The 17,264-nt window shown below is 44.1% G+C and overlaps 1 protein-coding gene across 2 annotated transcripts in view; it reads right to left on the bottom strand.

Moving 5' to 3' along the window:
* The window catches only part of LOC306793263 (neurexin-3b), a gene marked incomplete at its 5' end in the record, with an annotated part of 220,624 nt that overhangs the window by 29,101 nt on the left and 174,259 nt on the right, over positions 1 to 17,264 (bottom strand). For both annotated transcript variants that reach the window (XM_079290790.1, XM_079290789.1), the window contains 2 exons: positions 608 to 918; positions 10,896 to 11,067. In XM_079290790.1, coding sequence (XP_079146916.1) covers positions 608 to 918; positions 10,896 to 11,067 — 483 coding nt within the window. The remainder of the gene's footprint in view (positions 1 to 607; positions 919 to 10,895; positions 11,068 to 17,264) is intronic.

Below are 17,264 nucleotides of genomic sequence, written 5' to 3'. Positions count from 1 at the left end.
TGGAGAAAGGCCTCTGCTAGGCTGGATTGGGGAGAATGACAGATACAGATGGACAGAGACAGAAAAAGAGAGAAATGTAGAGAAAGGGAGCGGCGGCAAGGCCGGCTTTGCACAGCTCAATGAACACCAGCACTCCCATCCTCGATATACAGTATCCGGACCTTGACTGATCAAGCAGAGGAAAAAAAAACAGCGCGGCTCCAATCCACCCACACACAGTCACCAAAGAGTACCAACACACAAAACACAGTGGAGGAGGGACAAGAGGACCTTCGACATTTCACTTTGTCGTATTTCAAACTTGATTATAAAGACAACAAAACATTTGGCCCACAGACTCAGCTTGTGTTCCACAGTGGGGATCTATGTATATCTCCTATAAGGAAAAATGAATTTGAACTCCACTCTGATTATTAAACAATGGATTTATGGGAGAAGATAAAACGTTGCCTATTGTTGACTAAAGTTTTCTACAAACCTGGCTTGCAGAGACTCGTGTGTCACTATATAAATGACTCACAAAGCTGAGCATTGAATTGGAACACGCAACGACTCACCACACACACATGCAGACGCACACACACTTCTCTCCCTCCCCATTGCTGACCTGGATAGTGGGCGGTGAGCGCTGTTTGCGGGTGGTCGTCGTGGAGAGCGTGGTGGTGGTCTCGATGAAGGTGGTGGACATCTCCGGCGGCACCGAGGTGGTGGTGCGTGCCGCGCCCCTGCTGACCGGCACGTCACCCACCAGCCGCACGCTGCCGTTCACCTTGATGTTGACGTGGCCCTCGGCGGCCATGTTGAGGACCTTGAGGCCATTGTAGTAGAGGCCGGAGAGCTGGCCCTGGTAGGGCCGCTTCCGGTCGTTTCCGCCGATGGAGATAGTGGCCTGGGTGTTGAAGATGGTCAGCTGCCGGCCTGGAGCAAGAGGGAGGGGAGACAATATTAATATGTTTACCACTCAGAAATCAGAGCTAACAAAGCTCTAATGTTGACATGCCTTTAAGAGGAACACTAACACTGAGAGATGGATGCATGAACAGAACATTTCAACGAGGACTAAACATGTCTGTTCACAGTAGTGATTCACTGCTGGGTGCATGGTGATGCAACATGCTTTAACACTGGACAAAGTATATCTATGGTATGAACAACCCCACCATTCTGTTGGTTTTCCCTCCACCCTCAAAGACACTGCTAATGCTGGAAACAACAGACACCATGCAGCTACAGCTGCTTTATCATAAGACACATGCAGGTGTGAAAAACAAATTGAAAAATGAGCTGGAGCAAGTTCCACAGGCACTCTTAATATTCTCTGGACAAAACAGTGGACTCATGCGGTAAAATGATGAATAAATATGTATACTGGGTTTGGCATATTATGATAAAGTATGAGCAATACACACTCACTGCATGTCATGGTGAATTTCATTAGCAGAAGCCTAAATATCATTGTCAAAACACACTGCTCATGCATTAAATATGAAATGAAAATACACAAAACTTTTGCAATACAGGAATCATAATTAAAAATCTCATTTGTATAATTTACAGACAGAAAGCACCACCAGCTTGTTATATTTTTGGCATTTACACAATTATAATACATAATAGACTGGGCATGGAATGACAGGGGGAGGACGATCATGTCACAGGAAAATGAAATAGCACGTGTGGAGTCATGCATGCAGCAGCAATGGGATTTTTCAGACCTGTCTGTTTTAGCGCTTGTTAAAGGGACTTTATAATCAGGTTAAGATGTTTAGGTGCAATGAACTTTAAATGCAGTTTATAATGATATTATGTTGAGGAGAGAGGGGAACGAGGTGCTGATCTGATCTGTCTCAGTGATTGAAAAGCACAACTTCATCAGTGCACTCACTTCATCAGCAGGCTCACTGTGATGCTTAGCCGTCAAAAAGGCTCCAATTAGCTCCCATCAGCAAACAAGTGAGAGTTGTGTCGTGTGTGATTTGTAGAACTACAATCAGATCAATTACAGCAGAGAGAAGCACCTGCTGTTTGGAGAGTTTTCAGGGGGATGTGCCCACTGATAAGTTTGTTCTCAAACATGGCAGAGGATTTGAGCCAAGGGAGTTCATTTCCCTCTCAAAACAGGCGGCCTACTGTTGCAGCATAGATAATGCCGTCTCCGAGTCAGTTTTGCACGATTAGGAGTACTTGATGCTTAACATCTTGTTGCTGCACTGTTTGCAGAAGCGCTTCGCAGTCATGATTCAACAAATATTTTAAAAAGATGACGATGACAAAAAGGGGAAACAAATCCAAGTAAAAACATGGAAAGAACAAAAAGTAAGAAAGAAGGCTGTGTTTTACTTGTTGTTTTGAAGGGTTTAAAGGGTGCTTATCCATTCTCAGAGGTTGAAAGGGAACAAGCTGATGGAATGACAGAAAATAAAAGAGAAACATTCTGGAAGTTTGATGAAGATTTACCTTTCTCCTGAAGCCAATCTTCTACTGGCCGGGTATATTTGAACGGGATTTTCTTATTTGCCATTTGATAGCGCTCAATGTCGCTGTTGCCTTTAAAGTTTGAAAGTTTAACAAACAGCTTGAAACAGTTGGCGTCAGCAACAGACATCACACATTTATACAGTGGTTTAGAATGACTTTTATCTTTGTTTAGAAATATTTATAACAGCTTCATGATGATTTTTTTCAAGTAGCTTTAGTTTGAATGTTTAATATTCATATTTATATAGCACACTCCACACCAATATTTAACAAAACATCCATGAGTTAAAAGCGCAACACATCATCCACAATCATGGAAAAGACAAACTGCAAAACAGCCTGCAAGAAAAGGTCAAAACACATCACAGTCTACATAACAGGTCTTACAATAAGTTCATCATATTACGTAATAAAGACAGCCGGAGGATTATCAAGTGCTTCAAAAGGTTGACATGTCTCTGAAGCAAATTAGGGGTAATTAACGTGCACTAATTCTCCCACTGGACACCACCTGCTTTTACATTTGAAGGGCCAAGAAAATGCTGGCTTTGTATTTGGAAGAAGGGAGCTGGAGCAGGTTTGCAGGCGAAGAGGTAATGATGGAGGATGTGGTCATTTGAAGTACTGCAGACCTATGGGGAGGGAAGTCCCATGGTGACACAGATAAGAGGACAATGCATACAAATGAGACCATTACTGACATGAAGGGAGGTCTTTTGGGTAAAAATCCGAGTAGATGGGAATTAAGGATAACAGGCCACCTTTTACAGGGAGTGTTGACCGTGTACTTAGTAATATTTCTGGCTTGATACAAGTCTTTCTATAGTGGATGCAATATTTTGTCTGACAATCACAGAGGCATTCCCTCTGAAGGGCGCCACGAGTCTGCAGACGCTGAGAATTGAGACGCACAGTTCTGTCTTCAAACACTTTGAGATATAACAAAGGACTGTGGAGCATGTATGGAACCATGAAACACAATGTCGCTCAGTACCCAGGTGGGAAGGTATCGGGAGGAAAAAGAAAGGCAGCGGCGCGGCATCGTTTGTAACACAAGTGAAAGGGCAAGGCTTTATAATTGTGAGGCCTTCTGGTGTCTTGTCTGGCTGCTGGAATTCTCTCAGGTGATTTATCTATTGACAACATCATGCACACACACACACACACACACACACACACTTATGGGGATCTAAGGGTGTGTGACCATTTCTGCCTACGATATCATACTCAACCATATACCCATAAATCTTTCAGGGCATCTTCATGTTCTGTCTTGGTTATTTGCTGGACACCTGATTTCACATTGTTCTCACTTGCTCATTGAAAATGTGTACATATATATTTACACAATTACATTAAACCATTCATTGAGGCACGTATGCTGTTCGGTAAACCATAAGCTTGTCTCCGTTCTATCGTTCCTCTACCTTTCATGGAGAAGCCAGCCGAGTGCTTGGTCTGTAGCCAGCTGGGAAGGAGAGCGGATATGGCTGCAAAGGAGCTGGAGGAGCTAAAGGACTGAGTGTGCAGCGTGCCAGCAGGTTAATCAGCTACTAGCAGAGCTCCCTCCCCATTCCTTTGATCTGGAGCAGGTTTCGGGGGGCAGCCAAATACACTCCCCTCTGGACAAGGCCCACAGAGAGAGGCATGATGGTTGCACATGTGGAACCAGAGGACAGTCGGAGAGGTGAGCACTTACGACCGGGGCGGGAATAACAGGGGAGGGAGGATATCAGCTTCTACAAAGCGTCAGTGACTTAGCTGGAGTGGAATCAGGTGTGGGACTGAGAGAACAGGGTACAGGCTTGCTAATGCTGCGGTCTCAGGTACAGCTCTTACATTGTTCTGGGTGATTAATGAGGTGACAGTCCCCCCGTAATGAATACACCACAAGCTAATTGTCCAACTAATGAGAAAAATGTCTCCAGTTTGTTAATTTGATATTCAATTCATAAAGGTGACTCCAGAATGGATGACCTTGCCAGTAAAAGCACTGTTGTTTATTTTTTTTTAAATCTCTCTGCCGAGGTTGTTGGGTTGCTGTTGTTGTTCTTTTCGAAGCAGACTGGACACATATTTCCTCAAACATTATGTATCAACCTCTAAAAAGAATGTACTAATAATGTGAGTGTTATACATGTAAACTTTGTTATGAATCTCAGGCACAGAAATCTTAATGCAGACACTCAATAGTCCTGATGAAGCAGAATATGTGAACCGGCTACTATTAAGAAATAATATACCTCAGGGTGTATATTGTATTATAACACCAGGTAATATACCTCAGGGTGTATATTATATTATAACACCAGGTAATATACCTCAGGGTGTATATTGTATTATAACACCAGGTAATATACCTCAGGGTGTATATTGTATTATAACACCAGGTAATATACCTCAGGGTGTATATTGTATTATAACACCAGGTAATATACCTCAGGGTGTATATTGTATTATAACACCAGGTAATATACCTCAGGGTGTATATTATATTATAACACCAGGTAATATACCTCAGGGTGTATATTGTATTATAACACCAGGTAATATACCTCAGGGTGTATATTGTATTATAACACCAGGTAATATACCTCAGGGTGTATATTGTATTATAACACCAGGTAATATACCTCAGGGTGTATATTGTATTATAACTCCAGGTAATATACCTCAGGGTGTATATTGTATTATAACACCAGGTAATATACCTAAGGGTGTATATTGTATTATAACACCAGGTAATATACCTCAGGGTGTATATTATATTATAACACCAGGTAATATACCTCAGGGTGTATATTGTATTATAACACCAGGTAATATACCTCAGGGTGTATATTATATTATAACACCAGGTAATATACCTCAGGGTGTCTTATTTATGAATATTTAATGTTGGTGAGAAATACAAAACACACTGTAAATACATTATTCATACTGTACAACAAACATTTCTGGACAACCTCTTATATATTCTGGAGCATACTGTACATCACATGTCATGCATATTTCACATTCTGTTGAGCAGCTGAGTGGCTGAATGCACAGCATTTAATCCTGTAAATATTTCATCATTTGTTGCTGTTTCTGTATTTATAAACAGTTTGTGCGTAGCTGATGCACGCCTTCGCCATCTTCTTTGTCCCAGCCAAAACAAAGTCTGAATGTTTCCCGTTGGGTGGCAGCGAATCAGTCACCACACACACTGGCACGGCGACAGTCATCTGCTGGTCGCTCGCTTCGTTCTATTCACTTTGCTTGCCAGACTAATCTCACTGGGGCTCCATCACAGGGCCAGTGCTGAGAGCACATCAAAACGGTGAAAATGGCTACGGTGACAGGCTCCTGGCATTCCCTCTATTTGGGGATGATGAGTACATTTGATACACTGTCCAAAAGCCATCATTCCACAGCTCCACAGCTAGCTGTTGCAGCCCCTGGTCATGAATATCCTGCACCACCCACTTCCCTTCCAATCTACACCTGACTTTCATCTGTGTCTGTCCTCCAGACTCTGGCTCTACATCCGTCTACCCGGCTTTCTGTCTGTTCTCTCTTTCTCTTCAGCCCACTATCCATCCAGCTATCCTCCTCTCCTTCATCAGCTCGCTGCTACTGTCTCTCTTCTTTGGCTCAATCAGACCTCCTCAGCTAGCCATAATTGTGGTTTCATTAATCTACTTTTTCGCTCACTTTATCCCATTTCTCTTCTTCTCTACCCATCTTTAGGTCTATCTGTCTCCCCTCTGTCAACTCATTGCAGCCATCTACTCCATTGAATGCCTCTGCAGTCCCTCTGTGGCTTTGTTTCTTCTCTATTCACCCATGTTCCTCTGTTTCTACCGCTTGCTTCTCCTCCATCCTCCTTCCATTCTCTCTCAGACATCAACCATAGCCAGGGAGTAAACTCATCATTTATTAGGCCGCTCTGAAATATACGGTGTGAAAGGATGAATTAGACTGGCGGCTTGAGATCGTGTCTCAGATAGGGCTAATCATGTTTGGCCCCGCGAACGCGTGGGGATTTATCTCGTTCCCGAGGAATTGTTTTGTATGAATTTCAAGACAAAGATTGGCAGATATCTTTAAACGGTGCTTCTCACTGTGCCTGTTTCAGCTGCGGGAGTCGTAACATTCTGAGCATCAGCACATGGATGAAGGTCTTTGTGTGTTGGAGTGCATGTGTGTCTGACCAACCCAAATGATGGAACACACATACATATACGCACGCACACTTTCCCGAGGCCCAGGCAGAGTAGTTGGTCATTCATCTGAGACAGCGGCTGAGTGTGATGCACAAACTCCGCCTGGCTCGTTCTACTGATTCAAAGATTCAAAGATTCAAACTCACGCAAAAATCAAAGAGTACAAGGATTCAGAGTGTTATATAAGGACATTGGAATCCTCTTACTAAACAAAGACAAGCCCTGCTGTGATGTGGGCTGTCACATTATCGCAGGAGAGATGCATGGAGAAAGGATGAGAAACAGGGAGAAACGGGAATGGAAATCTGAAAGGGCATAGTTGGGGGGGGGGGGGGTTATTAGAGAAGGGGAGATACAAAGCAGTCAACACTCACTCACACTGAACGCCCACACACACACACACTGCAGAGGCCTGATGGAAATGATGCCGTATGCGTATGGGATCAGTGTGGTTCTAATGGTGAAGAGGAGTTGTCTTATTCCTTAATAGTCCCAGCATTCAAATTCACAATGCTTATGTTGAAAAGGTGTTTGTAACAATCACTGTAGTGGTATGGAAATGAAATATTCGTTCAAAGAAAAGACCTGTTTTATTACAACTTGGGTCCTTTGTAGTTTTAGCCACCGTCAGTTATGATAACAACTCAAAGTAATTCTGACAGAGAAACCACTTGTCATGTTTCAAAAGGGGGTGGTCACAATATTAGAATCACCTTTTAATATACTGCAGTCCAGATCAATTCAACTACACCCTCAATAATAAACATGGAGTTGAATTCACATTCCTCTCCATCAAAACTACTGCAGAGCTGTTGTATTAGACAGCATTCACTTTTACAGGTGTACCTAATAAAGTGGCCTCTAAGGTATAAGATGATGCATGGACTCAATCCACAAATCCACTTAGCAGTGTCCTCAGTCCTGTGTGCAACAGGTATACTGAAGTGGGGTTCTTTGGTTCTCAGAAGCCTAATCTAGAGAACCGGAGCTGTGTGGCTGTATGGAAGTGGTATTAAACATGACCTAACTTGCTCTCGAGACGTAAAGTAAGCATTGTGATAACATCTTAAGTGACTATGTAGTAATGTTATCTCTTCAATTGTCTGACAGAGTTTTTTTGTTCTGTCTCTTGTTGAGTCTTTTATTCGAAATGGTTAATTAAATTGGAAACTGTAATAAAATAAAACTGTGTTTAGCTTGATTATCTAAAACACATCATTTGAAGATTGAAAGGGAACACAAACACTTTTCTTTCCTTTGCATATAATTTAAACTAACCTGGAGTGTTGTTTAAAACTTATATGATCGTCTGAGTGCTTTTTGCAACATCTGACTGATCTTTAGAGATGCGCCACACTCCCAGAAGTCAGTAATAACTTAGTGAGTATTATGTTATTAAAACTGTGAGGAAAGACAGACAAAACCACAAGAATAAGGCCCACATTTGAATTAAGCGAGCAGTCCCCAGATAAAGGGAATGTGTTTAAACTGACCCAACATTGCTCGATCAGTAATTACAAGCCGGTGATGCTGTCCGCACCTCCAGCTGCCATTTAAACGTCTCTATACTTTGGGGGCCCAACTCTACAAACACTGCTGTTTAGATGTCCAATTTACACGCCCCGGGATATTTTGCAAGCAGCGTTGAATGACAAGCAATCCACCAACACCTTTGTTCTCACCTATTCCCCACCACGCAGAGAGGGCATGCCCAGATCCGGTAACTGTTTATTGAACGGCCTGAGAGCCTTGTGGCGGCTGCTGCCTTCAAGTTAAGCATTAGGAGTGCGAGAAAGCAGTCGATGAGTCTGCACCCTAACATGCAATTACTCATGAGATGACAACGCCTTTACAAGGGAGGGAGGGAGGGCGGGGAAAAAAAATCAATCATCGTTGAATTGCTATCACTGAGTGTCCTGCAAATTACCTGTGCAGAAGAGAAAAAGAAATGACCACGCATTCGATCCCCCGACCTCAACTCCATTCCAAGACAATGGCAGGCGGACAGAAAAGGGAACGAACCTCAACGGAGGAACTTGGAAGAAATCCAAAGCTAAAAAGTCAGAGCTCTTTCTGTTGTGCATTGCTTAGACCGAGACGCAAACGCACTGGATATAATTAGATCGACAGATAGATATGTACTTTATTTATCCCCAGGGGGAAATTTGTACAATTTGTACAATTGCTACAATATGTAGCAGTGGATTCTGAATGGACGCTGAATTTGGATCATATCAACGTATTGATAGAAGGTTGAGAAAACAACCATTCAGCTCTGATGCAGACAGCACTTTTACATTATTTGAAGGTGGTAGGACTAGCACTTACTGGCTGTGAACGATGGAGAACAGTTGAGAGATCTATATCATTATGACACAACGAGCTCTGTGCAACAATGCAGTCGCGTCTGTCTGATTCGTTTGATTCCTCCAATGAGTGTGTGGTGGAGATGTCACTGCTGCGCATGTTGTGTGCCACATGTTACGGAGTTTCTCAGTATTTTCCAGTATTAGTGTGGCTGAAATGCAGTTATGAAACCCGTCTAACTTTATCTGGTCAAAAAAAGAAAAGCGAAAGACAGCCGACGGCAAAAGAAAGCCAGAGAAGAGATTAGCATCACCTGCGCTGGCATTGAACCAAACCCAAACAGCGTGCCAGGTCACGGCAGGAGAGGAGGCTGCCCTGTCCTCGGTGATGGCAGGCAACGAGGAGCGCGCTGCAGGGCTGCTGAGACATCGGGCTGAGAAGTGAAAGGGATCAACTCCTTTTTGTCCACTGGGTAGCATCAGCGCTTTGGCACAGTTTGTTTTCAAAGTTTGTAAAAAACAAAAAAACTAGTGATGCACGCTTGTATTTCTGGACACATTTCTGTCCACATCTGGTAATATTACACTATTAGTGTTATAAAGACCTTTAATATTATTCTACATCTGTTTCTGTCCAATTACGTCTCGCTGCCGCGGCACAATTTTCCCTCAGAGATCAATGAAGTTGCATTTCATCTTCTGTCACCCCAACTTCTCCTCACCTCAACTGCCACTTTGTGCCCAGGATGCTTCCCTGTGCGTCTGCTCATTTTGACGGAGTGAAATTGAAGAGGAACAAGGAAACATCCCGCAGATATGTAATGGTAAAAATGTTTTAACATGTCCTCATTATATTTTCTGTGAGATATGTTGCTGTTAGAAAATTCATTTGTACGGGCGTCTGGATGTCTGAACACATTGACATATTTGTTCTAGTACAAAGGTCACTTTTTATCTTCGTCGGGACAAACGACCGATGTGTTCTTTCTGCAATCAACTGCTTCTTGTTAGACTAAACATTTCTGCCTTAGTCTCCGGTGTGTTATCTGTTCCTCTGTGCCGGCCGGTATAAATACCTTGTTTTGATTCTGCGTCTCTAGAGCATTCTCACAGTTCACTGCAATACGTGGTTGTGTTTGTGTTCTCTGTTTGCAAACATTAAATTGACTTTTTGAAACTTTGATCATTCATCAAGACTCTGTTTTTATGTTGGACACTTTGGATAAAACCAATTTCACTCCTGAACTTTTGAAGGAAATATTCCACAACAGATATCAAAGACCAGGAGAGCCAACTCAATTTAATGGAGTGTTAAGTAGAAGCAGGAGATGTGTTTTTCCCCTTCCTTCTCTCTCTCTCTCACCTAGTTAGCTGAAAGGCACATCTCTGTCCCGCCTGAGCCTCCACATGGAGCGGGCTGTGTGTGATGTGTCTATTTGTATTCTGCTGCTGTGCTGCTTCAGCTGACCTGGGAACGAGAGATGCAGGCAGGCAGCAGCTTTATCTGGCCAGCAGGCCACCCTTGGTTTCTGCCTCTATCCTCTCCTTTGCTTGCCCACCCACCAAACGCCTCTCTGTGCCGTTCAGTCCCTTCCCTGATATAAAGCAGCCAGATGTTGCACAGTTAATGCCTCTCGCAAGACAAAAGATTGCAGCCCGCGTGCTCCTCTCCTGTGGAGTCAGGTATGCGAGTATACAAGTGTTTGAGGCTCGGGTTTGCTGCAGACAGCTAATGCTGCTGCATGCCTCTTGGTCTTCTGAGATGAGAGAGTGAATCTTGTTTTGTATTCTTGGTGGTGCCCTTTTGCTCAAACAAATAGATGGTGTCCAGTGGTTTTGCAACAATCATTTTACCCCTAACTTTAGCAGAAATCCATCAGACAAAGAATAAGAGGGGCGGTACCTGTGGGGAAGTGTTCATTGACCGGCCAGTTGTCCACCTGCAAGGTGGCGTTACCCCCGTTCCTGGTGAATCGGACCAAATGGTATTTGCCATCGTTTATGACCGTGGTTGTCTCCTTAACGCTGATGTCCACTGTCCCGATGTTGAACGTCACACCCACTTTGCCTTGTTCCTGGAAAAGACACAAAGAGAAGATGAGCAGAAGAAGATGGTGGTCTGATTCCAGCACTGAATGAATCAAAACATCAGAATACTGTACTTTACTGAACAGGCATTTGGCATCAAACACAGAGAGCTCTACTTCTCAATAAGTCACATCTGTCGCTGAGCGAGACAAATTAGAAAATTTGAACTGCTTCTGTGCCAAGGTTCCACCTATTGTTGTGCAGTAACAAATGAATTGTACAATAAACTGTAAAAAGTTCAATAAAGCTACTTGGATGAATGCCCTCGGCTGGTGCTAATGGCAAACTACTCGAGAGAACCTGAGGACACCAGCGCTACGCTTCATTATACCACTGTAATGTGATGCAAACAGGCTGCCAGCTGAGATTGTAATGATGAGTAATGCTCCCTGCAGCCTGTCATTGCAAAACTGGCAGGAAGAAGCCTTGTTTTCTGCTGCGCTCCTCACAAACTGTATGAATACCACATGTTTTTTTAGCTCCTAATGCTAAACCAGTTTTACTGTGTCCATAAATCGCCATCCCGGCCCCATCATCTCTCCCCTCCAACCCACTCCATTTTCATGAGCTGCCACGTGTTTTATTGTGACTGCTAGCGTATTCTCGGCCATGTAGGCGCGACATGCAAAAGCTTTCAGAGCGGAGGCGGGGCTTGAGTGAGTGGCGAAGAGGAAGGGCTGTGTTTTCTGTGTCATTTGTTAAATCCCCCACAGGGAATCACTCAGTGCAATTACCTTCTTTAGAAGCCCGGAGCAGAGGGACCGTTTCTCATAACAAAAGCAAAATGAAGCAGGCTGACACAGGGCAGACACACCCTGATCAGCTGAGACGTGGCCCTGCATGGCGAACCTCGACAGTGGCGAGTTGAATGTAACAGTGCTCGTCGGCTCTGAAGCGTTGCTGGATGGTTACAACTTAACTGACACAACATTTAAACCTGCTGATCTCTGTTTAATGTCACAGGCTCTTAATACCGTGGGAGAGCACTTAATAAGGCCGAGCGATACTTCACCCAGTCCCTCATGCTTTTACCCTCTCAAGTATTCTCCACGTGAAATATTATAACACGACTATACCTGCAGTGTACAGTAGTAAACGAAGTGTGGCATTTTATTAATGCCAGCATGACCTCAGATTGTGTTCTGCGGCAACGCATTTTGCTGACTTAGTTTAATCTTAAGGCATTTTTGCCTTATTCATAAAAAGAAAACCTAGAAAACCTTAAAAGACAGCAGACGGCTCTCTTTTTATTCTTCTATATTACGACTTTTTGTTTCAAGTGCGGGGGGGGGGGGGGGGGGGGGTACAGTGCATCCTGCAGAAAGGTGATCCCTCTGAAAGTCTTTCAGGATGAAGAAAGTTGTTGAAAGTATTCAGTAGAATGACTGTGTGCATAGACCCTGCACTGAATGTGCATGCTGTAGTTTCCGCGTCGAGTACTTCAAACTGCCAAGGCGTCTGAGGACCTGCACTGTGTTCAGTGCCTCACTTGTACATTTAAAACACCCGTTGTCTATTCGCAAAAAGAGATACGGTGCTTGAGACCATAATGAACGACAGAGCAGCTCCAACAATCTCCAGTTCGACTGATAATGGAAAAAGAACGTCACCAAAGACACGAGAAAGCCATCTCCTAAAAGCCTTGGTGGGGCTCAGAGTGGCAGCCAGGCGAGCAGAATATATGAATGCGCACTTAACGTCTCTGTCAGAGAGGTTGTAAATGGGCTCTTAATTTAAGTAGTTGTCATTAAAACTTAGAGCAACAGACAAATGAATACGATAAAAGCGTGTGTGCGCGCACGCTTTTATGCACCGAGACTGGCTAAGGTAAGCACACACAAGAATATGCTGATGATTTCATCTGACACGCTGATGTGTGCGTGTTGTACCGTGAAGCATACTACTGAAGCATCCTGGCTCTCCTGACTAATGACAGGACCTTTCCTTGGTACCAGAAAACACTGTGAGCTCATCCAAAGCACAGACAGACACATCAGCACGAGTGCATCCACTGTGCCCTTCAGAGGCTCTGGCAGCCCCGGCTCTCCTGTGCAGTCGCATCAAAGCCACATCAGCGACCCACTAATACCTACAAACAAAGACAGATCTTCACCCTCCGGGCCCTGGAACAAACAAACAACGAAACACAGCAATTGTACACGTGTGTTGCTGAGTGCCTGCGGGCAGTGTGCAGAGGGGGGACTGTGCTTCGCAGTGGCACAGCTCTGCCTTCTTCTTCTGCACTACTCCTGTTGTCCGGCTACCCTCCCGCCTCCGCCTCCGCCACCCACCTGCCAGCCCACCCCCACGCTGCAGCAATGTTTGATTGACAGATCCAATTACGCTTTTTATTGGCCTGTCGCTCGCGAGGTGGGAAGGCACTTCATTGTCTCCTGAGCAAAGGGGGAAAATGGCTATAGTTCTTTTAGTGGAAAAGATGATGGCCACTATTCCAGGCGTAAACAAATGATGCAGAGAATCACTTTCAAACTTACACACACTTGAACGCAGGCGGACACATAAACACACACACACACACACACACACACACACACACACACACACACACACACACACAGGAAGTCGTAGAGTGTAACCTTGCAACAGAAGCTTTTCAAAAAATACAAAGCAATGTCCAAACATCCAATCAGTTGCTCAACAGTCTAATTATGACATCATTACAGTGGGGAAGGTGGTCATTTACTGGTAAGATGTGCTAAAGCCCTTTAATACTCTAACATGCTCACACACTCTCTGTTCAACGCCACCAATGACTGTTTTGCTGCTATATTCAATGGCATCGTGCTGGCAGTTTGTCTGTGCGTCATGTAAGTGTACAGTATGTGTGGGCATGTTGTGTTGCCGCTCTGTGTAACTAAGACTGATAAGTGTAATTCCAAGCCTCCCCCCCTCCTCCTCCGCTGCGAGCTGGCCCTGGCTCTGCACGAGGAGCTCCGGCGGTCCCATGTGACCCGCCACACACTGACATCAGTAATCAGGCCCGCCACGATCCAATGCAGGGCCGATCAATGCCTCCAACACATGCTGCGCCCCGGGCAGAGTGAAAGGAGAGAGAATCACTCAAAGCAGTGGTGGGCGATCCTGCAGACCGCCATCACTGACAGCCCCGAGCAGACAACTGCTGTACAGGGGACGAGCCGCTCACAATAGACCCCATCCCCAGCCCGACGAATGGTCATTCTGCTGAGCCACAGGCCCCAGACAGATATAGACATCTGAAAGCCATTCTGTGGAGGTGAGATGGGTAGAATTAGCACATTTAGCTCTGCTGGGGAGAAATAAAGCTGACAAAAGAGGTATAGAGACGGAGAAAGAAGTCAAGAAATGTACGTGGTTATGTGCCAAATATCTCCTATAAGAAGATGTGCATTGAAAGCACTTTAAGGTCAGAGAATGTTATTAAAGTGGGAGCTTTTCCCCACACAAAAGGTATTGCATATCTATCAAACCTTGATTGAAATCTGGTACGGGCACCGCACAGTTGTAGCGGGATGACTCCAGTGGATCTATATTAAGTCTCAGTAGGGAGGAGGAAGATCTGATATCTAGAATGTGAACATGTCCCAGGGTGGGAGTTTGGGTTACATATCCACGCTTTCATCTGACATCAGCGCTCAGGTTGCCTTTTGTGGTCGGGGGCCATCAAAAGTGGATGATAGAGGCAGTGGAAGTAGAATCAATAGAGAATAGAAGCTAGGACAACTGGAGACGTGGATTGATGCACCTGGCCTTCACAGTGCCAAAGCCATTTATCACCAGTAATTGACAGAGATAACTCAGAGACGGCGCAGTGATTTGTAGCTGTCTGTTCTTGTGCGCATCAGGCTCCAGAGTCAGACATTTGCTAAAGGGTAGGATGTTAGAGGCAGTCGAGGGGATTGTGTGTGTGCTGGCCTTCAGTGCAAGTCATTTCTTCATGTACAGAATGTAGTGACAACTCGACAGGCTCTAGGCTGGGCAAGAGCTGGCATATTGCTCTAGAAATTGTGTAACGCCACCGGTGAAATTGGAAGTCCTTATTACAGAAACATGCCTCTCTTTCCACAATGAATTAAATGGATCGATCATACAAAGCAAATATACAACTCGTACAACCAAACAAACTGGATCAATTTTGTTATTTAGTTTCGTCACTTGTATGCAGATTGTTTTCATTTTAATCGTCCAGGTGTTTAGAAATCTGTCCATGGATGACATTTCTGCCTTCAGTCTGTCAACATTCTACATCTTTCTTGTTGTCAACAAATCTCATAAAGACAGTAACAATGGGTTGATTTGACTAGATTAAGTATTTTAATCATATCTAACAGCTCTGTTATTGTGCTGAACTGTCAAGGTTCTATATACGGGATACAGAGCATCAATATAGCGTTATTATTGAAGTAAAGATATATATAGCGTGGAGTAATGAGTGAAATCACACTTCTTCTATGTGTGTTCTAATCCGATCTGCTCTGTGCTATGTTCATATAGCCGTGCCGGCAGTGCGTGCTATTGCAGTGCATGTTAGTGCATCTTATAGCGGTCGCTCTGCACTGTTCAGCCAGATAATGTGAGGATGTGTGTCTAACTCTGCTGTGTTTCCCTCAGTAGGGTCCTCCTACGAGTCCCGCCCACTGCCGCGCCTCTCTCCGTAGGCACAGCTGTGCCTCATCTCCGGTGATCGCCTCCAGCTGACATAAATACTCCCGTCACTCTCATCCCAGTTGTCAGTCCGTCCGTTTACCAACCTGGTATTCCGACCCGTGAGTAGTCACGCTGTTCACTCTCTGACGACCCGTTACTGACGTTGTCTCTCGTTTCTTCAACCTGCCTGCTGTCCAGTGTCGAGCCTCGGGTTTTCACCTGTACGTAGAAGCCTTCCAGTTCGTTCCTCGGAGATCAACTGTGTAGTGTTGGCGTTCCTGTGCCGAGCCTCTGGTGTCACACAGACGTTCCAGCCTGCCTGCCAGCCGCGGACTGAGTCTGCATTTGGGTCCGTGAAACACCCCACATCATAACAGATAATCTTCACAAATGAAACCACTTTCATGATTTTGATGCGTGAATGCAGTCGGCAGAAGTAAAAGAGCTAACCTTAGGCTATAACTGAAGTACACCGCGGTCACATGAGTGCGTGTACACAGCAAGGCTGTAAAGTGGACTAGTCGGCGTTTTGTTTTTGTCCTATTTAGCCACTTCTTAGCAACCGCCTTTTTTAAGACACGTAAAAACCCTCTAAATTCACCAGAGGAATATTTACTGATGTATGTCGTAGAACAAAAAGTTAAAATCTCTTCAGCTTGTGTTAACCACAGACATTATTTCAGGCATCTTTCCAAAAATAGTCAAAAAACACAATGACTTCGAGACAAGGGAACATGAAGTGCCAAAAATGCTGACTCATTTCTGTGTTTTAGGACTCAGTCCTGCACCACTCGATGAGAGCCTCCTGGAGGCAATAGAACCTGAACTACATTCCATATCGAGCACCTTTAAAATAATACCAATGAATCACACTGTTGCACTGCATGACATGTTCCTTCATGTCAATAAACATGGACATTAAAGTTTAATTTGATGCAATCCCATATACACATACCTCAGGTCGTCTGGGACCGGTCTACTTTCTGTTCCCAGAGTCAGAACTAAACATGGAGAAGCAGCGTTCAGTTTTTCTGCTCCACATATCTGGAACAAAGTCCCAGAAAGCTGCAGATCTGCTGAGACCCTCAGCTCATTTAAATCAAGATTGAAGACCTTTCTGTTTGCTGCTGCCTTTAATTGAACCACATTCAATTCATATATTAATCAATTTCCTGCATTTCTGCATTTCACTACTGTATTTTATTTCTTACACTGTTCTTAATTGTTTTTAAATCTCCTTTTCGTTTGCCTTATGTTTTGATGCTTTTAATGGTTTTATGTGAAGCACTTTGAATTACCTTGTTGTTGAAATGTGCTGTACAAATAAACTTGCCTTGCCTTGCACCATCATGCTGATGTAAAGACTCACGAGAGCAAAATATGTGTCTCATTCTGCCACTGAAATCAAAAATGTTTGATTTGAATCATGGTAGCTAAAAACCACAGTGCCCAGTTATTTAAGGAAATCCCGTGACCCTTTTTTAAAGTATGAAAATATGAATTTGTCAGCTATCTTGAAAAATGTGCATTTAAAATA

Source organism: Melanostigma gelatinosum (assembly GCF_949748355.1).
Source record: "Melanostigma gelatinosum genome assembly, chromosome: 19".
Classification (NCBI taxonomy): domain Eukaryota; kingdom Metazoa; phylum Chordata; class Actinopteri; order Perciformes; family Zoarcidae; genus Melanostigma; species Melanostigma gelatinosum.
This window is presented reverse-complemented; position numbering and strand designations above follow the sequence as displayed.